The 27,667-nt window shown below is 44.8% G+C and overlaps 2 protein-coding genes across 2 annotated transcripts in view; both read left to right on the forward strand.

The window, feature by feature from the left end:
- Positions 1-9,824, forward strand: part of SLC24A3 (solute carrier family 24 member 3) — a 502,167-nt gene extending 492,343 nt beyond the window's left edge. The window contains exons 16-17 of the mRNA XM_050805789.1: positions 4,447-4,512; positions 7,923-9,824. Coding sequence (XP_050661746.1) covers positions 4,447-4,512; positions 7,923-8,072 — 216 coding nt within the window. The 3' untranslated portion in view covers positions 8,073-9,824. The remainder of the gene's footprint in view (positions 1-4,446; positions 4,513-7,922) is intronic.
- The window catches only part of NAA20 (N-alpha-acetyltransferase 20, NatB catalytic subunit), a 710,789-nt gene that overhangs the window by 383,335 nt on the left and 299,787 nt on the right, over positions 1-27,667 (forward strand). The gene's annotated exons all lie outside the window — the stretch shown is intronic.

Here is a 27,667-nt window from a genome sequence, read left to right on the forward strand (position 1 = left end):
CGAGACCATCCTGGCTAACACGGTGAAACCCCGTCTCTACTAAAAGTACAAAAACTTAGCCGGGCGAGGTGGCAGGCGCCTGTAGTCCCAGCTACTCGGGAGGCTGAGGCAGGAGAATGGCGTAAACCTGGGAGGCGGAGCTTGCAGTGAGCTGAGATCTGGCCACTGCACTCCAGCCTGGGTGACAGAGCGAGACTCCGTCTCAAAAAAAAAAAAAAAAAAAGATGGTATAATTCTTGCAACTTTCCTGAATGCTTGAGAACTTTCATAGCAGCATGCTGGGTTTAAAAACACTACATAGACTCAAAATAAATTAAGTAAAGTGGGGAAGGGAGAGAAAGAACATTGGGCAGAGACCACATTGCTTCTGGAACATTATCCAGGGAATGGCATCTGGGGTCTCTCTGCTTCCAATCTCACTCTGACCAGTCCCCGCTGCCCCACAGAACACTGGCCTCCTTATAATGCATATTCAAAATGAGATCTCATGGACATGTATTATTCATTCATCAATTATGTTTTAAGCACGTGGTCTGTGCCCAGCCCTGTGCCAGGTGGAGGGTAAAGTCAGACGTGGTTCCTACCCTTGCAGTGTCTGCAATCTAGTAAGCTATTGTTCAGTGATAGGTTTAGAAAAGAAGCAGCCTCGGGTGCAAGGAAGTGGACCCAGCCCCCAGTTACTGAGAATGTATTATACCCCAGGCCCTCTTCAACCATTTTAACATGGATTAATTCAGTTCAACTTCATAAGCACCGACCAAGCAGGAACTGTATTATCCCCATTTACACTTTGAAAGACTGGGGCTTAGGGAAGTTCAGTTACCCGTCCACGATGATACAGCAAGTGAGTGACCAAGCAGAGATTCAAAACCCAGGAAGTTAGCTCCGGAGTCCATGCCTTAAATCAGAGGGTTGCAAACATTTTCTATAAGGGGCCAGAGAGGAAATATTTTAAGCCCTGTGGATCATACCGTCTCCATCAAAACCACTCAGCTCAGCTGCTGTCATGTGAAAATAGCCATTGATGACACATAAATGAATGAACTGAGTCCCAATAAAATTGTGTTTACAAAGACAGGCTGGAGCCGGATGCAGTGGCTCATGCTTGTAATCCCAGCACTTTGGGAGGCCAATGCTGGAGGATTGCTTGAGGCCAGGAGTTTGAGACCAGCCTGAGCAACATAGCAAGATCCTATCTTTACAAACAACAACAACAACAACAACAAATGAACTGGGCGTAGTGGTGTGTGCCTATAGTCCCAGCTACTTGGGAGGCTGAGGCGGGAGGATCACTTGGGCACAGTTCAAAGCTATAGTGAACTGTGATTTCACCTCTGCACTCCAGCCTGGACAACACAATGAGACCCAGTCTCTAAAAAAAACAAAAAGAGGCCATGACTCCTGCCCCAAACCATCCATAGCTGCAGCAGCCGGGAGATGTTTGAGCTGGGCCAGAAGGCAGCTGAAGGAGCCCTCATTCCTGCCTGTCACATCCTTGTGGAAGTACAAGGGTCAGACAGCAAGGAGTAAATATAGGCTTTGAGAGCCCAGGTCTCTCACAATGAAAACACAAAAATACACTCCTGGGTGCGTGTAGCAGTTCATGACCAAAGGAAGGCTATAGAGAAAAAGGTGAGAAGTTAAAAACACATAGAAACTCCACAAAATAGTGAGTTGCCTTTGGCCTCTGGAGCCAAATTTAGAATTTCAGCCACACTGTTCGAGATTTCATGTGAACACAGGAAGAGTAAAGTTGAAAAACTTTGGTTTAACAGGATTCCTTTTGAAAATGTTTGACCAAAGAGAATTTTCCTGCTAGGAGCTTCGCTCTCTTGGTTTCTTAAGGGCGTGAAATCACTTTACTAAGTTCTTGTTGCTGACAAGGATTTGACCCTGGAGCTCAGAGGGCAAGCCGTGCTGGAAATGCATTGCCCCTCATAGAAGGCATCTGTGTGTGCAGTGCTGAAAGTTAAGAGCTCAAAAGGATTCCTGAGTGTTTATCTACAGTTTCACATCTACCCAAGGGTGACTGAGGATAGCTCCAAGAACCTCTTCCTCTCTCCTAGGGGTTGCCATCTTGCTGTGAGGAGCCCACCTCTCCCCTTCAACAGTGACCAGAACACAGGGGATTATCATAGTCAGTGTGGACAGAATACTTGGAGGAAGAAAATCTCCTTCAATACAACACATTTGTGACGCAGTCCTGTGTGTCGGCCTCTTTACACCAACCCAGCTGATGAAAGTAGGACAGTCTACCCACAGTCAGGTTGAGTGTGTGCATGAAGTTAAGCCACCAGCTGGACTGCGATGGGGCCAATCTGCCATTTTTCCACACTGAATTAACCAGGTTAAGCCACTGCTCTGGTGTCATAGAGCTATGATTTGAGCCTTTCCTTATTCTCAGGAAGGCATTTGGTGGCAGGGAAGCATATTCCAACTGGGGGCCAGCCAATGGTTGACTCGCAGGGATTGCAGATCACTGGAGAAAGAGTCCAGCTCAATCCCTCCGTGACAGGACATCCCTAAGTCACATCTTCACAGAAAGGGTTGGCTGTTTAGGGCATATGGTGTCCATATTTTCTGTCCTGTCAGAAAATAAACCTGACACACCCACTTATGGAGACACCTTCCGGTATGCACACACCAGTACTGAACTGGTGCTGTTATGGCGCAAGGTACCTTAAACCGTGTCAGAAGGGCCCAGAACCACTCTTACTCAATAATCACCACTTAGTTGTTTAACGAAAACAATGCAGAAATCAGCCAGCCTCACTTTCCCTTCCCATGAACACAGAGAAGCTTTTCACTCCCTGCAGGATAGTGTACATTGATTGGGGCCTGTCGTCCTCAAACCTGAATGCACACAAGCATTTCCAAGAGAGCATGTGGAAGATGAATATCAAGATCCCTTCCCCAGAACCCTTGGAGACCAGAAGAAGTGGATCTGAGCTTTATACTTTCTCTAAATCAGTGGTTCTTAAACTTTCCTGTGCATCAGAATCACCTGGAGTTAAAACACAGATTCATGGGCCCTGCCCCAGGGTTTCTGATTCAGGAGTTCTGAGTGGGGCCTGAGATCCTGCATTTCTAGCAAGTTCCCGCATGCTGCTGCTGCTGCTGGCCCCAAAAGCACCCTCTGAGAACCACTGCTCTAAGGAATCTCTTCTCTTTTGGGGCAGCCGGCCTCGTGACTTTGGTCAAAGGCAGAAGCAGTGTCTTCTCTACATCATGAAAGAAACTATTTGACCTTTGTCGGCGAAGTCAGCACTCCAGTACTCTCTACCTGCTCTGCTTGATATTGTAGCCACAGTCACATGTGGCTCTTTAAATGTAAATTTGGTTAAGGATGAGATTAAAACTGCTTTTTTTTTTTTTTTTTCAGTTGCATGAGCCACATTTCAAATGCCCAACAGCCACTGGCTCCCATGTTGGAGAGCACAGATATAGAACCTTTCGATCACCACAGAAAGTTCTGCTGGTCAGTGCTATTCTATAGAAACTCCAAGGCTGCAAACTTTGAGAGCACTTTGGGATGCTTGTAATGGGCACTTTGAGAGGCCAAGGTGGGAGGATCACTTGCTTCCAGGAGTTCAAGACCAGCCTGGGCAACATAGTGAGACCTAGCCTCTACCAAAAAATCAAAAATTAGCCAGGTGCGATGGTGTGTGCCTGTAGTCCTCAGGAGGCTGAGGTGGGAGGATCACTTGTGGCTGGGAGGTTGAGGCTGTAGTGAACCAAGATCACACCTCTGCGCCCTCGCTTGGGTAACAAAGTGAAACTGTGTCTCAAAAAAAAAAGAAGGAACTCCAAATACGTTTCTCTCTTTCCCTTCATTGGCTGTTTTCCCCACTGTGTGAAAAACAAACCTCTCAAAATCCCTTTACTAACATCAGAAATGGAATTTTAACTTTTTCTTCTGTTTTGTTTGCCCACAACAGCGACCCTCCTCCACTTCTTCCCATCAAGTTAGGGTAAGGACAGAGACATTTTGGTGCAAAAGAGATGAAAAGTTTATTCATATTTTTCCATTGCCCATGTCATGAAATTCATACTAAAAGCAGTACGGGTTTGAGACAGCAAAAGTTCCCCGGAGGTAAAGGAACGTGTGGACAGGGATATGTTGTGGGCCACAAGAATCTCACAGTCCCAGATGGAGAGTTCAGGTGGCCGTGGGGCACTCCAGCCAGGACCCTGCTGTTGAGGGTAAGGCCAGGATGGGACTGAGAGTGGACAAGACAAAGACAAGCCTTGGGTTTCCAGAAGAGCACACGTCTCAAGTGTAAGCTGCGGAGCTGGCTGCGGAAGCTGTCTGTTGGTTTTTCATTCTAGAGGGGAGACGTGGAATCACTGCTACTCAGAGTTGTGTGGGCAGATGCCCTTTCCAAAGCCTAACTCTGCTTTGGAAGCCTAGCTTGTCAGAAGCCTAACTCTAACCCTCTCTTACAGATCCGGCTGAATAGCAGGGGGCTGATCTACTCTGTGGGCTTGCTCCTGGCCTCTGTTTTTGTCACGGTAAGTTGGCAGCTCTCTCCTCGTACTTGTGTTTGCCTGTCCTTTCCTCCCCTTGGGTTCTTTGGAGACCGGATGAGCTTGGCCTCCTGGTGACTGGAGACAAGCAACCACCGTGTCCCATCTCCTGGCTCTTTCTTTTAGAAGTGAGTCCTAGCAACCCACTAGAACACCTTCTCCGTTTCTGAAAGAAGCCGGCCTTACTCTCAAAGGCATGACCCTATCTTAAGTAGAACACATACTGTTTTCCCAAATGCAAAGAGAAGATCCCACTTTGTCTGCAATTCTAGTCTTGGAAAGGTAGATTCCAATTCATTGATTGTTCCAGGTTTCCACATGAATCCATGAATTTGACTAATACTTGGAAACTAAAAATATATTTTATTGACAGTACATTTTGAGGCCATTCCACTGCTGTCTCAGCCATTACGCCCACTTGTGTACTTTAATATTCCCAATTCAACTGATGTGTTTGGAACAAGTTCACACCAACGCATAGACTCATCCACATGAAGCATCCATTAACATACAAATATGCTGTTGGCATTAATAAGCATTGAGACACAATATGTTTTTTTCTTAATTTTTCAAGGAAGTAGTCATTGAGTTACACCTGGCATGTTGTTAGCATAAATATGCCAGAGAATGGGAATTCAGAAGGACAGGCAGGAAGCAAGATAAGTAGTTTATAGGATCAGGGTGTGAATTGAATGTCAAGATTTCACCAAAGCAAATACTGCCTTATGCAAAAGTGAAAATCTACATCATTCGTGCTCTTATGGTTTAGGAGGTCCTGCAGTTCTTCTATGTCGTGGAGTGGTGACAGTTGTAGTAGCCAACACCGTATACTTAATGTTTTGTATACATATTTTCCCATTTGGAGCTCATCATGCCCCCCATGAGGTGTCACTAATGTCAGCCTATTATACAGATGAGCGACTGAGGCCTAGAGAAACTAATTGACTCATTTTTATTGACACCGAGTGAATGGAGGAACAAGCCAGCTGACACCAGGGTGCACACTCATAGCTACCGTGTGACTTTTTAGGCTATGCTATAGTTATACCATCTACAGGAGACCTGGCTAACCACTAACTGGGCTGTCAAAATGAGGTTGCCAAAATGCTGAAGAGAGGCAAGTTTGGGGGAGGAAAAGCAATTTTAAACATCTTAGGTTTGCAATGCCTGTTTGACATCCAGGGGAAGAGGTCAAGAAAGCCATTGGAAATATAAGCCTAAGTTCACGAGAGATGTTCAGTCTGGAGATACCATAGTGTAGATGGTATTTAAAGCCCTACAGTTGGGAGAGATCACCAAGGGAGTGAGTGCACACAAAAGAGAGAAGAGGCCCAAGATCTCAGTGTCGAGGCAGTCTGACACTCACAGGTCAGGTCGATAAGGAAGAAACACCAAAAGAAACAGAGAAGGAACAGTTTGGAGATGCAGGAATAAAACCAGGAGAGTGCGGGGTCCTGGAAGCCACCTACTGGAGGGTTTTCCAGGTGGAGGGAGCTATCGGCTGAGTCAGGGAGAGGAGCCCTGAGCACTGGTCACTGGAGTTAGCAATGCAAAACCGTTGGTGCTAATGAGAGGGTAGTGCTGTGCAGTTGAGTGGAATAAGTTAATAAAGAATGGAAGGAGTGAGATTGGAGACTGTGAGCAGACATTCACGACTCTTTCATGTTATCTGACTGTAAAGAAAGGGGAAAAATGGAAATTCAGAAAAAAGTGTTATTTTAAGATGAGTGAGATAACAGAATCTTTGTATGCCAATTAGAATAACCCAGGGATGGAGCTGGGGCATGTGGCTGGCAAGAGAGGGAGTTGCTGGAACCAGGTCCTTAAGCAGTGTGGGAGATGGGATCTGGGGCATGCAGGGTGGAGTTGAGCTCACTGCCAGGAGAGAAGGCAGGGAGGTGGGGTTGGGAGCTCTGTGCCATGGGGATAAGTGAGGATGGGGAAGCGAGTGTTGGAGATTGGAAGAGAGGGGAGAGGTGTGAAGTAGCCATCTGGGGAAGGGAGAGACAAGGGACTAGGGAAGGATGAGATGCCTGCTGAAAAGCATGAATGACCCACTTAATGTCAGTGGTCTCGATTTTTAAAATAAGACCCATCAGCATGGCTGGCCAACTTCCTCCAGCCCTGATGGTCAGCTGCACGGACGCGGCATGAACCAGATTGGGACCTGACTTGAACTGGAGGGCTGTGGCTTAGCCAAGCAAGGACAACCGAGCAAGAGAGAGGCCAGGGAATCAGGGTGGATGCCCCAGAGTGACTCTAGTGAGTGTGGGTGGAATTGAAGCAGAGGAAGGAGAGAAGGAAAGGGGCAAAGTGGGTGAAGCCTACAGAAGTGATGGTATCAATGAGGTGTGGACTATGGGCATTTGCAGAGTTGTGGGAGCTGGGGAATCGGGAGGAGTAAACTAGAAAGGAAGAGATTGGAGTCAGAAAGTGGGATGTGTGACGCTAAGATAACACAGATGCTTCTGTCAGTGCCAATAGCAACATCTAGGCCCCAGTGCCACCCAGCAGACCTTTCTGCAGTGAAATGGCCTGCACCTGGGCTGGACAGTACCACCGGCTACGGTTGGCTGTAGCACTTGAAATGTGGAGCTGTGTTTTAATTTTATTTCATTTATATTTGGGTAGCACATGGGCTGGTGGGTGTGAGTGGCTGAGGCCAGATGAAGGATGAGGACTTGATGGGGCAGGGTGTTGGAAAGACCCTCTCCCCTCCGGGGGCATTGAAATCACAGAGAAAGTCAGCAGGAGTACAGAGGAGATTGGCAAGAGCTGGGGCAGAAAGCTTCAAGGATGGGCAGTGGCCGGGGTTACATTGTTGGCTGCAACAGGAGGAACCAAGAGGAACTGTGGGAAGAACCAAGATTCCAGGCTCAGTGTTTTTAGGGAGGAGAGAAGGAAAATGGTCTGGAAGCAGCCGTGAGGAGCTGTGGGGAGGGAGCAACTTCCTCACCTCCAGAACAGCCATGGAAGAGATGCAGCCGCCGCCGCCTGAGGACTGAGGGATCAGTGTGCCCAGGGGAGCAGGGGTCTGCTTAGAGCAAGATGGGGAAGGCCCAGAACAGATGAAGGGCCCACAGGCGTGTGGTGTTGGAGCTCCATGGAAGAGGGTTGGCTGCTGGGATGTGCTTGTGAGTCCTGCCATTTATTTTAGTTATTTTTCTACAACCAGCAGCTTCTGGCTTCCTTTATTCCTGATGTTGATGTTTTCACCTCCCACAGTCCAAGACGAGAGGTGGATTTTGCAGGCTCAAAGAGGATCAGAACCTTGCCCGAGGCCCACAGACAGCAGCCCTTCCCTGGGTTCCCTGGGTCCCCTGGGTTCCCCTACCAACCCCCCAGAGGCTGCTGCCTCCTCCTGGTGCCCTCTGAACCTGTTCTGTGCCCTGCAGGTGTTCGGTGTCCACCTGAACAAGTGGCAGCTGGACAAGAAGCTGGGCTGCGGGTGCCTCCTCCTGTATGGCGTGTTCCTGTGCTTCTCCATCATGACTGAGTTCAACGTGTTCACCTTCGTGAACCTGCCCATGTGCGGGGACCACTGAGCCGCTGGGTGCCCGCAGAGGCTCAGCTCCTTCTTTTCTGTGCAATACGAGACCTGGCCGCACCCCGAGTCACACAGGACCCTGGGGCCACGGCGTTCGTCTCTCCTGTGCTGTCCTCAGGCCTCCACTCCTGTTTTGGTGGCCCAGGCTCTCCCCTGCCCCATCGTCACTTCCCCAATCCTAGGGTCATGCCCACCCACCCTTTCCTGCCTCCTCCGTGTGAAGACATCCAACATCCACGTGACTTTTCCAGCTCCATTTTGGAACAGTGACTGAGATTCTAGAAAAACTGGCTGCTAACTGGCCTGAGCCAGGCAACACTGATTCCAATCCCTCCTCCTTTTTTAAGTTATTTGATGGAAGACTCACCTAATTTGTGACCTGAGACTGTTGAAGAAATAGAGAGGAGGGGGCCTGTTGATTACAGAGTGTTTGGGATTTTGTTTGGTTTGGAGATGATGCCTAGGTTACTGGATTTGGGGGGATTGTTTTCTTTTGGGGGCCTTCCCCTTTTACTCCTTTTCTTCCAGAGATCAAGAACTTCTCTTGCATCTTCTTCCACTGGGCTCCGGATTAATCAGTGACCCAAAGGTTGCACCTGCCGTGTTGTCTGGGCCTGCGTCCCAGACGTGTTGGAGTATGCATGGATGTAGAGCTTTTTAGAGGAGCCACTGAGCAAGGCCACCGAGAACAAATGCATGACATTTTATAGCCAAGGACGCCTCGCTAAAGTCTTATGGGCGTCCCCTGGGGTTGGGGGGCACAAGGTTTTGGAGGAAGAAGACAACTTCCCTCATGTCCATCATCACCATCTCTTTCTCACTAGGTTCTTTCTAGTTTTCAAGCAATAGTTCTAGCCTGCCTTGGACAAGGGGGCCCCAGTTAAACTACCCATCCATGAGGTACCAGGCAGTCAACAACAGAAGCTTCCCCGACTTGTGAGTCCCTGAGATGCGCTCTTGTTGTTTGGCATTTGGGGTGACAGGGAGTGACCCAGAGGCCACCACTGCTTTTCATGCAGGAGTTACAGACACTGGTTTCTTGGAAAATGGAGAGAAGCGCACTTTGCACAGACGTCGTCAATTAAGTCCCAGTTTGCCACTTGGTATTGAGTACACTGGACCCTGACCGCTGGCTCTTGGGCAAACGTCCTTCCTCACGGGGCGCCTCCGCCAAGCCGGCCCAGCTGCACCCCTCCCTTCCTGGAGGGATGGCCAGGGAAGAAGAAAACAGAGAACTGACACCTTTGAAACCACAGAATGTGTTACATGCAGACTCGCTCAAGGGCGTAAGTTATTGTGAACGTTTTTGCCAATCACCGCTCAACAGCCCTGCTAGATTTTGTATGATGCTGAATTATTACGCAGACTAATTCCACCCAGTCAAGACACACCCATGCTTGTTCACTTGTATTTATTGAAACTGTGGATTCTTGCCCGTGCTGTCCCTTGTATTTACTTTAAGCACTGATCACTTATCATTCATTCGGTATGGTTTTCCCTGTCCCTTGTACACATTCTGGTATGAATTTGTAAAAAATAACCTGCTACAAATTGGTTGAATGTTTCTGTCTATGATGCGAGCCAGCATTAACGAACGGGGCACGTGCCCAACTGAGGAACAGGAGAAGAAATCACCAATTTGGGCTCTCAGAGCTAAGACACACTTATTGATTCTGTTGCACATTTTGCACTGGTTTATGGCGATTGTTTTCTTGGACGGATAGTGTAAAATAAACTTCTCTGTTCTCTATCCTTCCCAGAGCAGAGTGCATTACTTTCTCCCCTGGAAGGCTGTGTGTTTTTCGTTGAGGAGAATGGATGCAAGGTAAAATGTTTGCAGTCACTATGTGTCCAGGTATTTGCCACCTGCTGTTTCTGCGTTGCCTCACCTGGAAAGCTGGCGTATGTGTGGCAGATTATGAGAATGAAGTGGCCAGCTGTGGGTCTCCTGTAAATCTTGAAGGGACTTTAGGCCTATCATCCTGTCATAGAATTCTAGAACTCCACCTGTCCTAGAATACATTAGTTAGGAATTCATTGTTTCCGTTGAACATGAGAGAAGGAGCATCACAGGACTGACAATGACATTCTGGAGTGGCCAAGTTCTCCATTCTGTCTGATTTTAGTAGTTCTTAATTGTGAAAATTAGGATTTCTCCAAAGCTGATTCCTTAAAAGTGACAATAACATAGTTGTAATAAGCCGTGTTCTGATGCTGGGTGATGCTCAAGAAATAACTACCCAGATCTAAATTAGTAAACACAGACAGCTAAGCTTCCACCAGAAATGCAGCAAATTCGTTTATAAGAGGCAGAAGAAAAATAACCACGAATCCACAGCACCAACTTTTTTTAACTGTTGAAAAATATATATTCCTGGGGTGGGAGGAATACTAGGTACTTAGCATGTTTTCAGTGCTTCTATCTTCAAATGTTTTATTACTACATTTGTGTATTTTACAAATATACCTTGGACACAGGGCAGGGTATTTTCATTATGCTGATCAGTGCCCACAAAGCATTAGATACTTTCATGTTAAGTATCTTGTTAGACTAGTCTTAATTAGTTTCACTTTTAACATTAAGCAAAGACATTTAGTCAGAAGTTTGATTTTTTTAAAAAAATACGTTTTCTGTGAAATCTTTAGAAACTGTAATTCATGGCTGAATTTCTCAAAGTGAGAATTCTGGGACTACGTAGAGTTTTCATGTTTCCATGCATAATGATTGCCAGCCCAGGAACTGTGGGGGTTTCCCTTCTGAAATGAGAATTTAGCCTATTTCTGCCTAGATCTGAGGCGTGCACAGCTGATTCAGGTCGTGAGTTGAGAATGGGGTTTGAAATGAGCCGGCTGTTCAGTGATGCCAGATTGCTCTTGTCATGGCTTCTGCTGAGCTGGGATTTAAGATGGGGCTGGGATAGGTCAATATCCCCAAACCTGACCATGTCTACTAGAGAAACCCTCATGGCAATTTTCTGAGCAGGCTGAACTCCCCAGGCTGCAGCCGTGCACAAGTGGGACGTCTCCCTGGCCTTGGCCAAGGGAAGATGGGCACTGGGGCTCACACTTCCTCCTGAGTGCATCCTAGTGGCCTCACCAGCTGGCACCTGGAGAAGACCCTCTGTTCCTAGAGATTCTTTTCCCACCTTGCTGAGAGTCACTACCAGGAGGAGTCACTGAAGCCCTCAAGTGGCCTCAGATACACAGAGAGGTCACAACAAGGGAATATTTCCATGCACAGTGGAAAGATAGCGTCTGCCCCTTCTACAGAAAACTGCTGGCCCTACCTTTTTAGTAATAGTTCACTTTTGTAGGTACATGTTTTGTATTCACCTCCAAAAGATATCTGGCATGCGGGGTGAGTGGATATAAGCCATTTATATTTTCCTAGGTCTTTTGCTGCAGACCCTTATAGTTTACAGTCATAGATTTGCATACTAGGGATCCGAGATGCCGTATAACTCAAGCAGCAAATCTGAACTCATTTTAACCATTCCAACTTCAAAGAAATGAATGTTCAGAAAAAGATAAGGAGTGATAACATTGTAAAATCCAGACCGTTTTAAGTTGTGGTGTATAAAAATAAGAATATCCAACTTAGAATAAATGTAACAAAAGAGTGTCCTAGAATTTTACCTAATTGTTCTTAAAAATATTCAGATTGTTGGGAAAAATTAGAAGTGAGAAATTGATAATGATGATAGTGCTTTTTCCAAGATTTATTTATTTTCACTTTTTAAACATAGAATAATTATCCCATTAACAGAATAATTATCCAGTTATTCTGACCCATTTCCATCAACTGTTTTGAAATAGATGAGATATTTTCATATTGGATTTTGTAGTCTCATACTAATTAATGAGTCTCATTTATTTGGTTATTTTGTGTGATGACTCTCCATACCCACACACGTGTGTGCACACACATACACACACACACCATCTATCTGATACCAAAACTCTGTATGAACACAAGCCAGTGGATCATTGCAATTTTTTCAAAAAAGTTCTTCCATCTGCCTATTATTATGCAAGAATAATAGAGGCGGATTCAGCAAACTTTTCTCTGATAAAGAAAAAGCTCTATGTTCATTGTCTCCTCATCCAAAGATGTGGGCCCTGCTGAGATGCTGAAAAGTGAGGAGCTGGGCTGTGGAGATCAGAGAAGATTAGCAATGTACATGAGATAGATAATGCCAGGCCCCAGAATTGATTTCACATTGAACTTTATGCTTACAACACAGGGCAGAGTAATAAAACTCCACCAAAGTCTTTCAGATGGCTAACTGTTACACTCAGGCCATTTATTTCTTTAAAAACGTGTACCCAGGCCGGGCGCGGTGGCTCACGCCTGTAATCCCAGCACTTTGGGAGGCCGAGGCGGGCGGATCACAAGGTCAGGAGATCGAGACCACGGTGAAACCCCGTCTCTACTAAAAATACAAAAAAGTTAGCCGGGCGCGGTTGTGGGCGCCTGTAGTCCCAGCTACTCGGGAGGCTGAGGCAGGAGAATGGCGTGAACCCGGGAGGCGGAGCTTGCAGTGAGCTGAGATCGCGCCACTGCACTCCAGCCTGGGCGACAGAGCGAGACTCCGTCTCAAAAAAAAAAAAAAAAAAAAAAAAAAAAAAGTGTACCCAGTAGTCCCATGAATTTAAGAAATTCTTACTAAACCTTAATGTAGCAAACATTCTTGCCACGTTACAGAGATTTAAACCTAGTGAGTAGCCACAGTTAATACTCATTTTGGTCTTGGTCTTTGTTTTTGCAATAAGAGGGAGGAAAGGGAAGATTTAAAACTACAATTTTGGCTTTCACAGATGCCACTTAAGGATTTTTCTACTTGAACGAATTTACATAAACATATGCATGTATACATAAATTATGTTTCTTCTTTATATAACTTCCAACTTACCCTATTTATCAAAAGCTGAATTTGGTGATGTCACATCTTTTGGTTTGTTGGGACAATCAATCCAGTAACTGATTCCAGAAAACTACACACAAAACTTGGAATGAAATGTGATGAGGAATTTCAGAATCCTTGCAATTGCTTTTTTCAGTGCTTCCGAGCCATGTTTATAAATCATTGCTTACAAGAGAGATGCTTGTGTGTGAAGGTGCTTCCAGTACAAAACTAATGCTTTTTAATTCTTGCAGAATAAAGTATACTCCACTCAGTTTTACATCTTTATTTTTTATATGCCAAGTTAGACGTTTCATCGCTCTCCCATGATTAATGAAGGATGATTAATTTTTGAAATACTACATACTAAATCTGTACTGTGTTTGGTCATCATTGCTCTAACCACCAAATGACTAGTGCTTTTTTCTTAGAAGAATGGATTTTGTCTGCTGGTTACAGATTTCTGATATACCAGTTCTAGCTTTTCTAAAAATGTATTGTCATAGCAGGTGGAACTGTTTCTTACAGTTGCTTAAATATTCAATCCAACTTCACATGTGAAAAACATGTTTACCTGCATTTATTCATCATATTATCTCAATCAATGTTTCCCAAACTGATGCATACGTCAGAATTATCTGGAGACTTCTGGGCTTCATCCCAGAGTTTCTAACTCAGTAGACTCAAGGATAAGTCCAAGAATTTCTCACCAATGCCCACACATTACCACTATTGGGTCTAGAACTGACTTTAAGAACCACTGGTCCAAATCATTTGCCCATAAACCCACATTTTTCTTACACCAGCCCCTACCAGTATCATAGGTTTACAACTTATGAAAAGCATACACACATGCACACAGATAGTATTTCTTTCATTTTCAGAATTATTTTTTCCTTCTACTTCCACTGAGAGCTACGAATAGCTAAGAGTGGGAAAATAGTATGTTTAATTCTTCATAATCTCCATTTTCTACCATTCTGCAGTCTGTCTGTTCCCATAGCCAAAGAACTTTTAAATTAAAACCAAATCAGATGAAAGTAAATGATTTAAGATAAAGACACAGGAAAGCCAAGATTCTGTGTGGGATATTCACTCTGCAGAGATGGAAGCAGGTGACTACCAATTTCATTTATGGTAAAAAGGATTTCATTATAAACTATGAGAAAAAGTAATGTTGCATATAGGAGAAATTTTCTGCACATGAACTCATATTTGCATATTACAGCTATGTGTAGCTAACCTTCTCATCTAAATGTGTTATTTTGATGCACATCAATCCAGGAAATATGTCATGGTTTAGAAAATAAATAATAGTCCTGCACAAAAGTGAGCCACCAAGTGCTTCAGATCATCACACGAAATGAGAGCAGCACACACCCTGCCCCGTGTCTCTTGCCCAGGACTCAGAAACTTCCATGGACAGGCTGTGACCAAGGGTCAGCTCCCAAGTGGAAAATGATTGAGACTCCCACTTGAGAGACAGAGACAGGCAGGCTTGTGTCTATGGCCAGACCTTAACTCGGGCGTGGGTTCTTGCATTATCCACAAGAACTCAGAGGACACACTGGGCTCAAAATGACCTGGTAAAAGCCACAGTTTTATAGAGTTCACTAAAAGTTTTGCTCTGAGTCAGGAAGTGGGTATAAATATTGGCAAGTGGAACCCAGGGAGGGCCAGGCAATGAGGAAGGGTAAAGTGTTCCTCTCTAGAAATAGAACATTTCACGCTTGGCCTGAGCCAGCAAAGGGGTAATCAGCCCAAAGGCAAAGAGGTGTGGGACCTCACCCTCAAATCTCTGGATGCTCCGAAAAACCACAGTGTGGCTCTCTTCCTAGTGGTGGTATTGCCGATGAAGAAACATGGGCCAGCAGTAGGAGATCATCCTGTAGTCCCAGCACTTTGGGAAGCCAAAGTGGGAGGACTGCTTGAGCCCAGGAATTTAAGACCAGCCTGGGCAACATAGCAAGATCCCATCTCTACAAAATTTTAAAAATTAGCAAGGTGTGGTGGTATGCACCTGTAGTCTCAGCTACTCTGGAGGCTGAGGCAGGGGGATCACTTGAGCCAAGGAGCTCAAGGCTACAGTAAGCTATGATGGCACCACTGCACTCCAGCCTGAGCAACAGAGCAAGACCTTGTCTCCAAAACAAAACAAAACAAAAAGTCCACTCTTCTGTGGTAGCATTGTTACTGTGAGACCCCTTTGCCACTGTACAATGGAATACAAGGTATTTCTTCCTATTTCTAAACCCCTCTGTGGGCCAGGTGCAGTGGCTCAAGCCTGTAATCCCAGCACTTTGGGAAGCCTAGGCAGCCTGATCACTTGAGCTCAGAAATTTGAGATCAGCCTGGGCAACATGGCAAGAGCCCCGTCTCTTCAAAAAAAAAAATACAAAAATTAGCCAGACATGGTGGCTTGCACCTGCAGTCCCAGCTACTTGGGAGGCTGAGGTGGGAGGATCTCTTGAGCCCAGGAGGCAGAAATTGCAGTGAGCTGAGATCACACTAATGTACTCCAGTCTGGGTGACAAAGGGAGACCTTGTCTCAATAAATAAATAAGTAAATAAATAAATAAATAAATAAAACCCTCTGTGATGGAGGCAGCCTGCTTACACTTCTAGACAGAATCGAATCTGCCACCTAAATGTTAACTGTTGGCACTTCTTAGGAGGAAACCAATAAGTGTGAAAAAACAGAAGAGATCCATGCCAAGAAATTCACTCATCTGTTAAAAATGAGGCAAGTCTGTCATACATAAGGCAGATCAATTATTCGAAGGTGTTGGTACTTACTGTGCCTTGGATGGGCATTAACAGAGTTACTTGTGTTGCTCTCAAAGGGAATCTAATACAATTCCAAGTTTTCAACTTTATGATTTGTTTCATTAGGAATTATGTCCCTGATATGTTTTGGCTGTGTCCCCACCCAAATCTCGTCTTGAACAATGGTCAATTCCAAGTGTTGTGGGAGGGACCTGGTGGGAGATAATTGAATCATGGGAGTGGTTCCCCCATACTGTTTTCATGGAATTAAGTCTCACGAGATCTGGTGGTTTTATAAGGGGAAACCCCTTTCACTTGACTCTGATTCCTTCTTTGCCTGCTGCCATGTAAGACGTGGCTTTCACCTTCTGCCATGATTGTGAGGCCTCCCCAGCCACGTGGAACTGTGAGTCCATTATACCTCTTTTCCTTTATAAATTACCCAGTCTTGGGTATGTCTTTATCAGCAGTGTAAAAATAGACTAATATAGTTCTTTTAATATTTTAACGTGGGTTGACTGGCTACACAGAAAGTTTCACAATTCTTTTATTTATTTATTTTTGAGATGGAGTTTTGCTTTTGTTGCCCAGGCTGGAGTGCAATGGTGCAATCTCAGCTCACTGCAACCTCTGCCTCCTGGATTCAAGCAATTCTCCTGCCTTAGCCTCCTGAGTAGCTGGGACTACAGGCATGTGCCACCACACGCGGCCAATTTTGTACTTCTAGTAGTGACAGGGTTTCTCCATGTTGGTCAGGCTGGTCTTGAACTCCCGATCTCAGGTGATCCGCCTGCCACGGCCTCCCAAAGTGCTGGGATTACAGGCATGAGCTGCTGCGCCTGGCCGAAAGTTTCACAATTTATATGTATGAATTCTGGGACCAGGCAGCCTTTGAAGGTAAGTGGCAAGCTCTTCTCTGGCCCTCATCGGGGAACCACGCTGGCTTTGCTGTATCTTCTGAGAGCTCCCTCTGTGACTCAGTGGTGTGGGAAGCTAGGAGGTCCTAAATCCTGCTTGCTTGCTCATTTCTCGCTCGCTTTACCTCCATCACCATCCTGAGAGTTCCCACATGGCCCCTTTTCACAGGTCTCAGGCAGTCTGATGTGACTTCTCTCACTTTTGCTGGCCTGGCAGTGGCCAGATGTAGGATCCTCAAGGGTTCTCATCATCAGCTGAGCTGCGAAGCTTACTCCCACCATCAAGAGATCCCAAAATGGGGAGAGCTGGGGTCATGGCTTGCCCAGGTTCTGTGATGCATGAAATGAAAACAGGGAATATTTCTAACCCAACTTTTGAACGCTAGATAAATATGCAGTGGCCATGATATGATCCTGCTTCTCGTGAAAGCCATAATCAGGGGGCCAGCAGGCTCTGGGTTCAAGGGCAGGAACCCTGGCCCGTCCTGGAAGAATGCATCGGGGCACATGGTCACCGAGGTCCCTGCCAGCTTGAACAGTGTATTAACTTAGAAGAGAGAAGATGATTTCCCTCCAGAAATCAAAAATAATAATTATATATGGTATGTAAATACAGCAAGACTGGCGTGAGTTTTGATATAAAATACTTCACAAGTTCTTCTGGTCATTTGCTCTGTGACTGAAATTCCATCTTTATTGTAGTTGGGGTTTTGTAATGTCTATAATTTTGGACATCATCTATAAGAAAAACAACCTGTTTGTAAAGTCCCATCCCTTTGTACTTCTCGGGAAGCATTGTTGGGGTTCAGGAGACCAGACATGCATTTATTTTAAAGGAGATGTAGAGTGTGTGCTTGTTGCCTGGCAATGGCTACATGTATCCTTTCCAACATCATACACGGTTTGAGTTCTGGGCCTCTGAGAAAAAAAAAAAATCTTCAAGAACTGGTCATCTTGGGGACAGGAAGCTTCCCAAGAGGCAGGGATGGCTGGAGCTGAGCTGGCACAGGGCATCAGAATGTTCCAGCAGAGCTGGTGGTGTGGACAGGAAGCCAGGCATCCTTAATGAGTGCCGCAAGCCATGTTGACACGCGTGCAAGGTCAAGAACCTCTCAGTTCACTCCCTTTGTGCATGTAAGTCACTTTAGGGACAGACAAAAAGTATTTCAAATATGTATAATGCATAAAGCAGAGAAAATGCTGCTGTCCCTGTTGGTTACAGGTCACCTGTTTTCCTACAGTGCTCTGTGTGTCTTAGGCTCACCAGAAGCTAAGTCACTTTTTTCTTTGCTTACACTTAAAATTTACTATTTCATGTAGTACAATGACAAAAGGAGGGACAATAGCAAGGCAAAATATGCTTAATGTTATAAATATTTGTTAATAACAGTTGCAGGGCTTGAGATTTGGAAAATAGCTATCTATCCACCATGCTTTCTATTTAGACAATGTCAGCCGTGGGGGAGAAAAAAAAGACTGTTTTCTTGAACGCTTACTAAATTGGGAGGAATTTTCCCCCAATGAAAATCAGAGTCACGAATGGTAAAATCTGCACGATACATTATTAAAGTATCGTGCTAGCAGCTTCTCAGGAGACGTCAGTGCATTTTTTCATTGTAAACTATGAACCATGCCTGAATGGCCTGGCCTGACGAGGGATAAACAGCAGTGATGCCTGCAGTTGGAAAACCTATCCACACATATCAGGCATGGAAGTCACCCTTGACCAGGGGTCCTTTGACGTGTCTTAGGTTTTGTCTTTACTTTATTTCTTTTTTTTTTTTTTATTTTTATGGGCACATAGTAGAAATATAAATTTATAAGGTACCTGAGATATTTGATACAGGCCTACAAAGTGTGATAATCTCATGAGGGTAAATGAGATATCTATCACCTCATGCATTTACACTTTGTGTTACAAATAATTCAGTTATACTCTTAGTTATTTAAAATGTACAATTAAATTATTATTGACTATAGTCCTCCTGTTATGCTAGCAAATACTAGGTCTTTTTCATTCTTTCTATTTTTTTGTACCCAATAATCATCTCCACTTCCCTTCCCAACCTCCACACTACCCTTCCCAGCCTCTGGTAACAAACAATCCTTCTACTCTCCATCTCCATGAGTTCAATTGTTTTTATTTTTAGCTCCCACAATTAAGTGAGAACATGTAAAGTTAGTCTTTGTGTGCCTGGTATATTTCACTTAACATAATGACCTCCAGCTTCATCCATGTTGTTGCAAATGACAAGATCTCTTTTTTTTTTTTTTTTTTTTTTTGGTGGCTGAACATTACTCCATGATGTATATATACCACATTTTCTTTTCTTTTCTTTTCTTTTCTTTTCTTTTTTTTTTTTTTTTTTTGAGATGGAGTCCCACTCTGTCGCCCAGGCTGGAGTGCAGTGGTGTGATCTCGGCCCACTGCAACCTCCGCCTTCCAGGTTCAAGCAATTCTCTGCCTCAGCCTCCCAAATAGCTGGGATTACAGACACCCACCACCACTCCTGGCTAATTTTTGTATTTTTAGTAGAGGCGGGGTTTCACCATCTTGGCCAGGCTGGTCTTGAATTCCTGACCTCGTGATCCACCGCCTTGGCCTCCCAAAGTGCTGGGATTACAGGCGTGAGGCACGGTGCCCAGTCTATGTACCACATTTTCCTTTTCCAGTCATCTGTTGTTGGACACTTCGGTTGCTTCCAAATCCTGGCTATTGTGAACAGAGCTGCAACAAACATGGGAGTGCAGATACCTCAATATCCTGATTTTCTTTTTTTTTTTTTGGTATTGACCTAGCAGTGGGATAGCTGGTAGCTTTATTTGTTGTTTTTTGAGGAATCTCCAAACTGTTCTCCATAGCATTGTATTAATACTAATTTCCATTCCCATCAACAGTGTATGAAGGTTCTCTTTTCTCCACATCCTCACCAGCATTTGTTATAGCCTGTCTTTTGGATAAAAACCATTTTAAATGGAGTTGAGATGATGTCTCATTGTAGTTTTGATTTGCGTTTCCTGATGGTCAGTGATGTTGAACAGTTTTTCATATGCCTGTTTATAGGCCTGATTTTTAAATTGGTAAGTGTGGGTTATACACAGGCACAATGTCAAATAGGCCTGGTCCTCAGTCTATTTTTCAACCCAGCAAAAGGAATCTCTGTGGCCAACTGCCAAGAAAAGACCATAAGTGATACTAACAAAATAGAAGGCACTTTGGAAGCATGTCAGGTGTATGTGGACCTATGACAGCTCAGGTACTCACAGTGATGTGGTCCATCATCTGGACCATGTCATTATTGCAGTACGAATGCCAGTTCAGCTGAAAAGCCTACACTGTCTTTGCTGTGATTGGTGCTGCTTCTAAACAGGTCTTTCTATCCTCCCTGTCCATTTTTCTGAATGCAGTTACATGAGCATAAGGCAGAAACCAGGAAACTTTGCTTTTAAATCTTTATAAAATGTATTCTTTTCCTTTCTTTTTTTTATTTTTATTTTTTATTTTTGTTTCAGATGGAGTCTCTCACTCTGCCGCCCAGGCTGGAGTACAGTGGCGCGATGTCGGCTCACCGCAACCTCCGCCTCCCAGGTTCAAGCGATTTTCCTGCCTCAGCCTCCTGAATAGCTGGAATTGCAGGCCCGCACCACCACGCCCAACTAATTTTTGTATTTTTAGTAGAGATGGGGTTTCACTACATTGGCCAAGCTGGTCTCTAACTCCTGACCTCATGATCCACCTACCTTGGCCACCCAAAGTGCTGGGATTACAGGCGTGACCCACCAGGCCCAGCCAAAACGTATTTTCTTAATGTATGCATCTGGCACAGAGAGTTCAAAATCTCAGGAGAAACCCTTAATGTGTCCCTTATATCCACAGATACTCATCACATGGAGAGTCAAATCCAACCAAAGATGAAATTCCTCACCTGTAACTATTTGCGTGATTTTCATGGGCCTGCCTGGCCCAGGCACTATTCTTTTCCCAGTGACTGGAGCATTAATGGGAATATTGATGGGTGTAAGAAATGTGTTAACATAAAAATGTTTTATTTTCCCTTCTTGACTTTCATAAATGAGGCAGGTTTCAATACGGGGATGCTTGAAAGCAAAGAAAGATCAAAATGAATCTCAGTGTTCCTTCAACGCCTGCCAAACATCTCTTCTCGTGTGAGAACGTCACAGTGAAGCTAAGTTTCTTAGTCTCTATTAGAAATGTAAAATTGTTATTATTTTGAAAAGCTTCAGTCCAGTTTCTCAGAGACTTCACCTGAAAATGGAGGCACTGAAAAAGCCATGAGGTGCTAAACACAAGCGGAGTATTTTGAGAAGCCCAGAAAATGTTTCCTGGCCCTCCTCACACCGTGTGTCAGTTCTGGGCATGGCACTAAATTCAGGGGGAAAGCACTGATTCCTCACTTTGGGTCCACATCAGAACCACCTAGGATGCGTTTAAGAATACCCAGGCCCAGCCACCAACCCCTAACCCATCTTTGGTGTCTGACACACCACAGGACCTCAGCTTTTGTTTGGGACTCCCCAGTATTTCTGATATGTATCCACGGTTCAGAACCACTGGCTTAAGGAAGCATAATCACACCATTTGGGATCTTTCATTGTGTAGATTCCAAAAGGAACGCCCTGTGTCCTGCAGGTCTTTGCTCTGCAGTGTGAGTGGGTCTTAACCCAGCAGCTTTGATGAGAGAGAGAGACAGAGAGAGAGAAATGATTTTTGGAGTTCCTGGAGAACAGCGCTGTCCGGCAGGACTTCCCATGATGATGGAAATATTCTTTACCTCTGCTGCTCGGTACAGTAGCCACCAGAGGCCTGTTGCCGTTGAGCACTTGCAATGTGGCTCATGCAACTGAGGAACAAAATGTTTAACCTAGTTTATCTTTCATTTAAATCTGCATTTAAAGAACCATACGCAATTAGGGGCTCCAATATTCACAGAGCAGACAGTGTACTGAGGGGCCAACTTGGCCAACAAAGGCCCTAGACTTTCTTCCATGGTGTAGAGAGAACATTGCTTCTGCCTTTGGCAAAGGTCGTGAGGCCATCTGCCCTGAAACAGACGGGATGCTTCAGAGCAACAGTTCTCAGAGGATAGTCCCAGAGCCAGCAGAGTGAGCAACAACATCACCGGGGAACTTGTTAGAAATGCGGACTCTGAGGCCCCATCCAGACGGCCTGAATTAGAGCCTGCATTTTAACAAGATCCCCAGGTGATTTCTGAGAATAGTCAAGTCTGAGATGAGCTGCCAATAGCTGTCTGCTCTGCTCTTCAGAAGACAAGAAGCCGGTTGCACAGAAGCCTTGTCCAGGAGGTCACTCTATATTAAGTCACGGGTATCCGTGTGTATTTCAAGACTTGCCAAATGTGGACAGACAAGAGTTACGGAGAGCAACACATTTGAAATTGAGGATAGACTGGTACAGTTTAAAGGGCAAAAGGGTTATCTTTTAGTTCCAGTAAGCCTTTGTTTTGATGGGGCAGAGGGGAAACTAGAGAGCTCAGTTGAAAGATAAAGATCTAACTCAAGGTGTTTCCTACTTGATTTTCAAATTCATTCCAGTTGTTTCTTTAGAAGGGGACTCACATCAGATATCTTGCTAGCATAGAAAGTTCCTGAGCTGTACTGACAAATAAAACAGGCCCGTAGCCCTGTGACACTGTGTTTCACTAGCAAGCTAGATTTCTCTTTTGGGGCTAAGGGAGGGGGGACAAAAAACAAAAAAGCCTCAACCCAGAAATTCAACACATTTAGAAAAGGGGGCAGAAAATAGGACAAAGAAAAAAGTGGTTTATGTAACAGCAATTTTTTGTAATAAGTGTGGGGACAGGTCCCATCGGGACGACATTAGGCTGTTAATTTTGAAATGATCATTGGAACCCAGCTGGATAGCAGCAAGGTTTGACGCCAGGAGCAAACACAGCCAGGAAGTGGAGGAGCAGATGACTCAGCCCACAGGGCACCAGAGGCGGGATAATTTCTTTGCCCAGGGGAGTAGCAATAGTCATCTGTGGTGTAGGCATTACCAAGTTCAATTGTGTGAGCGAGAACGGAAATCTGTTCTTCTGCAGCTTGTGAAAGAAATTAATCACAGCTCTCTGCATGACAAATTTTGGATATTTAGCTCAGACAGTCCCTGAATTTTCCTTCAAGTTAAATTTTCCTTTCCTTGGGACCTCCCGTTACCTTTACTACACCCCAACCCTCTCTTGCCCATTTTGCACCCCTAATCCAAATATAAAACAAAACAACTGGGAATTGGTTCTAAATGCCTCTTTCACATCTGCTCAGGCCATCATTACAGAATTTCATTTGCAAAAAAAAATTCAAGATGAAAACAAATAAGGCATTTTATTCTGGCATTTCATTTTATTCTACATACAGATAATGACAGGGCAGTGAGGAGTTTTGGTCTGTGGCCTCTTCCCAGGACTAAAAAGGGCCTGACACAAGAAAACGCACCCTTGGTGCTTTTATTAATAACATTTTTCTCTCTCTTTTTTTTTTTTTTGAGATGGAGTCTCGCTCTGTCGCCAGGCTGAAGTGCAGTGGCTCGATCTCGGCTCACTGCAACCTCTGCCTCCCGGATTCAAGTGATTCTTCTGCCTCAGCCTCCTGAGTAGCTGGGATTACAGGTGCCTGCCACCATGCCCGGCTAATTTTTGTATTTTTAGTAGACAGGGTTTCACCATGTTGGCCAGGATGGTCTCAAACTCCTGACCTCAGGTGATCTGCCCGCCTCATCCTCCCAAAGTGCTGGGATTATAGGCGTGAGACACCACGCTTGGCCTTAATAACCTTTTATTAAATTTATTTATTAAGTTGATGGGGCAGAGGAGAAACTAACTCTCTAGGTTGCTCACCTTTGTAATCCCAGTGCTTTGGGAGGCCAAAGCCAGAGGATTATTTGAGATCAGGCGTTGGAGACCAGCCTGGGCAACATAGCAAGACCCCACTCTACAGAAAATTTAAAAACTAGCCAGCCATGGTGGCATGCACCTGTAGTGTAGTTCTGGCTACTTGGGAGACTCAGGCAGAAGGATCACTTAAGCTCAGGAGTTCGAGGTTGCAGTGAGCTATGGTTGTACCACTGCATTCCAGCCTGGGTGACAGTGTGAGACCCTATCTCTAAGAAAAGAAATGAACAAGAAATAAAAAATAGAATAACCTCTTGTAGTCCACCACCAAAACAAGGATACGGATTAAAAGTCCAAAACTGTGTGAAAGCACACAACTCAAAAATCTTTCCAAGACTACTCTCATGGAAAAATAAAATAAGTAAAGGTTTGAGATTTCTTAGTTTATTAACACAATAATCAGTAAGGTGGTAAATGTAGCTCAAAAAGCGTGTTGAGGACGTCAGGATGTATAGGTATACACAAAGACTGTGAAGAGTGCTAGATTTCAGACTAATTAATGATCTCCAGCGCAACCACACTCATAACCCCTCACAATCTTCGCTACCTGATAGAAATGATTTGCCTTTCCCAGACAAGATACACATGTTGAAGTGTAACTTCATAAAGTGTGAGTCCTCGATCGACAGTAAAGAGTGAGTCAGAGGTGCCCTCTCCTAGTTCTCACAACAACTCTTGGGTGTGTCTGTTGAGCAATGTTTCAGTATGCCACTGAAAGGAGAAACTAACCTTAACCCTAACCTTAACTCTCTCTTGTCCTTATTTCCCAGTGCTGGGTAATTATGTGAAACTACTACTGGTTTCAATTGAAATCATTCCTCATACATGCATGTTCATAAGTGCTTCAGCTAAGCGGGCCTGAAATGCCTCTAGTGTCCTGGAAATTTCATTACAAGCCTTTGTCCTTCCTGAAATGTCCCCTTTTGAAATCCTATACTTCAAAGTATCAGCCTTATACTGTATACTTATGTACAGGATAAGATATTAATTCAAAGAAACTTAATGCAAGCAGCTAAATTCCTTTCATCTAAACATGCCTTTCTTCTTTCTCCTTGGTGCTACATTTCACTCAAAGCTGCAGGAAAGCATAGCAGGAAAAATGAGCTGAGTATGTTCTGGAAATAGGTCAGGCTGAAGCAGGCATGTTTTCCTGTGCTGAATTAAAAGTTTTCTGTTTCATTTATCAATAGAATTAAAAGTTCTCTGATGTTTCTCTAAGCGTCATACATATACAAAACAATGTGAAATTGAAAAAAAAAAAAATCCACATGCTGTATTGTCCATCTCTGTTCTTTGGAACTCTACAGTTTAAAAAAAAAAGAAATTAAAGAATTTTGAAAGTAAAAGTTATCTTCAAATATTATCTTTCTTCTTTTTTTTTTTTTTTTTTGAGACGGAGTCTCGCTCTGTCGCCCAGGCTGGAGTGCAGTGGCCGGATCTCAGCTCACTGCAAGCTCCGCCTCCCGGGTTCACGCCATTCTCCTGCCTCAGCCTCCCAAGTAGCTGGGACTACAGGCGCCCACCACCTCGCCCGGCTAGTTTTTTGTATTTTTGTAGTAGAGACGGGGTTTCACCGTGTTAGCCAGGATGGTCTCGATCTCCCGACCTCGTGATCCGCCCGTCTCGGCCTCCCAAAGTGCTGGGATTACAGGCTTGAGCCACCGCGCCCGGCCTATCTTTCTTCTTAATGAGATTTTTTATCTCTAAAGCAGATGCAGCAAGGACAAACTTTAGTTATTATTTTTAAAGCGATATAAACTGATTTGTTTCATGCTTATATGAAACTGATTTCTCTATATTTGTTTTGCCATTTATTATAGAGGAGTATTTGCCTTTATACTCTTTTTCTTCTTGTATGCACTAATTAGTAGTTTAAGAGAGGTGAAAGCACTTATTTTTCCATTTTTCAGTAATCTGAGTATTTACAAACCAGTGTTTGTGTATTTGAAAAAGTGGCTATTTGTGAGCCTAAGAAAATTTCACAACACTGTTGTTGAAAGAATAAGATGTATCACATTTTAGTGTTTAATTATCTTTTAATTTACTTGGATAATTATTCTGGGTTGAATTGTCCCCCCTCCAAAAAAAAATATATGTTATAGTCCTATCCCTCAGAACCTGTGAATGTGACCTTCTTTGGAAATACGGACTTTGCAAATATGATCAAGTTAAGATGAGGTCTTAGGGGATTGGGGTAAGTGCTAATCCGATGACTGATGATGCCCCTTCGAGAAGAGGGAAACGTGGGCCGGGTGCGGTGGCTCACGCCTATAATCCCAGCACTTTGGGAGGCTGGAGCAGGTGGATCAGCTGAGGTCAGAAGTTCAAGACCAGCCTGGCCAACATGGTGAAACCCCATCTCTACTAAAAATACAAAAATTAACTGGACCTGGTGGCTGGGCCTGGTGGTGTGTGCCTGTAATCCTAGCTACTCGAGAGGCTGAGGCAGGGGAGCGCTTGAACCTGGGAGGCAGAGGTTGCAGTGAGCTAAGATCGTGTCATTATACTCCAACCTGGGCAACAAGAGCGAAACTCCATCTCAAAATAAATAAATAAATAAAAAGAAGTAAATGATAAAAAGAAGAGGGAAATGTGGCCACAGACACAGAGAGAGAACGCCAGGTGACCTCGGAGGCCGAGAGTGGAGTAATGCTGCCACAAGCCGAGGAATGCCAAGGACTGCCAGCCATCGCCAGAAGCTAGGAGACGATGGAACAGGTTCTCCCCGTGAGCCCCAAAAAGAAAACAACCCGGACCGATTATGGACTTCTGGCCTCCAGAGCTGTAAGCGAAAAATGGCTCTGTTGTTTTAAGCCATCAAGTTTGTGGTAATTCGTGACAGCAGCCCTGGGAAACAAGCACAGTGGTGATTCAGATCCTACCCTGAAACCATCCCAAGTTGATGGATGCACCAAGTCTTTGTAATTTGAGCTTGACTACTTACAGGAAAGAGTTGTGACTATCGATAAAGGTGAGAATATTTTACAATCCTGTTTAAGACCTCTGTATCTATTTCCAGGGTAGGGCCATGGTATAAACAGGACAAACAGAACTCTCTGCTTTTGCTACCACTGAAGTAGCATTTCTGTGGGAGATCCATACTAGATAGCACCTGGAGATGCCAGGACCACAAAACCACTGCCCGGCGTCACACACACATACGCCCTCCAACCCCTAGGATGGGATCAGATCCCTCTGTGATTCTGCCAAAGGCTGAGGCTGGCCATGGGTTTGTGGGATGGGGCTGAGACGAGGCGGCAGGATCACCGTCTACTGGGGATGGTATGCATAAGAGAGATGAAAGCTTCTGCAGCTTCTGCTGCCATGCACTCTTACGTAAGAGAGCTAAGGGCACTGGCCAGAAGGCAGACAGACAGGGGAGTGGGCTCTCTCTAGGAAACATCAGCTCCAAGGGGTACTGAGCTCCTTTGGAAGGAACCGGAGCCAGGGTGAGATGGGGACAGACACCCAGATAGATGGGATGATCACGGTTCCAGCCTTTGGACATCTGGAAGGCAAGTAAGGACGCAAAGCATGTGGGAACTGGGGCAGACAGTGGCCTATTTCCCACTCTGCTGTGTAGGCATCAAATGTTCCCCCAAGGGGGCTTCTAGCTTGAGAGAGCCATTGTTCTCAGCATTCATTTGCCCAATGAGCCGTGGTTTTGGAGACCAGGGTATGATTCTCCAAAACACAAGCGTGTTGGACCCACCCACATAGGAGACCCATGGAGAAGACTACGTGTCAGTCAATTCCATTTCTCCCATAGCGGCCCCAGTCCACATCCTGGGAGGCATCCTACTGGTGGTTATCATTATTTATTCACTCTGCAGAGATGCCCTTTTTTCCTCCGGCCTTTCCTCATTGGTTCATGTAGGTTTCTTCAGCCACCCAGAGGGAGTGGCAATCCTATGGCGCTGTCTTAGGCCTGTGTGCCTCAATACCCCTCATCCTTAGTTCTTGTGACCCCACACCACGCTAAATGAAAGAGAGCTCCACAGTCTTCCCACATTACCGGGCACCAGCCTGGAAAGGAGACGCAGAAGCCCTGCTAGTCTCAGTTCCTCATTCTCTGTA

This window comes from Macaca thibetana, chromosome 10 (genome assembly GCF_024542745.1).
Source record: "Macaca thibetana thibetana isolate TM-01 chromosome 10, ASM2454274v1, whole genome shotgun sequence".
In the NCBI taxonomy this organism is placed as follows: domain Eukaryota; kingdom Metazoa; phylum Chordata; class Mammalia; order Primates; family Cercopithecidae; genus Macaca; species Macaca thibetana.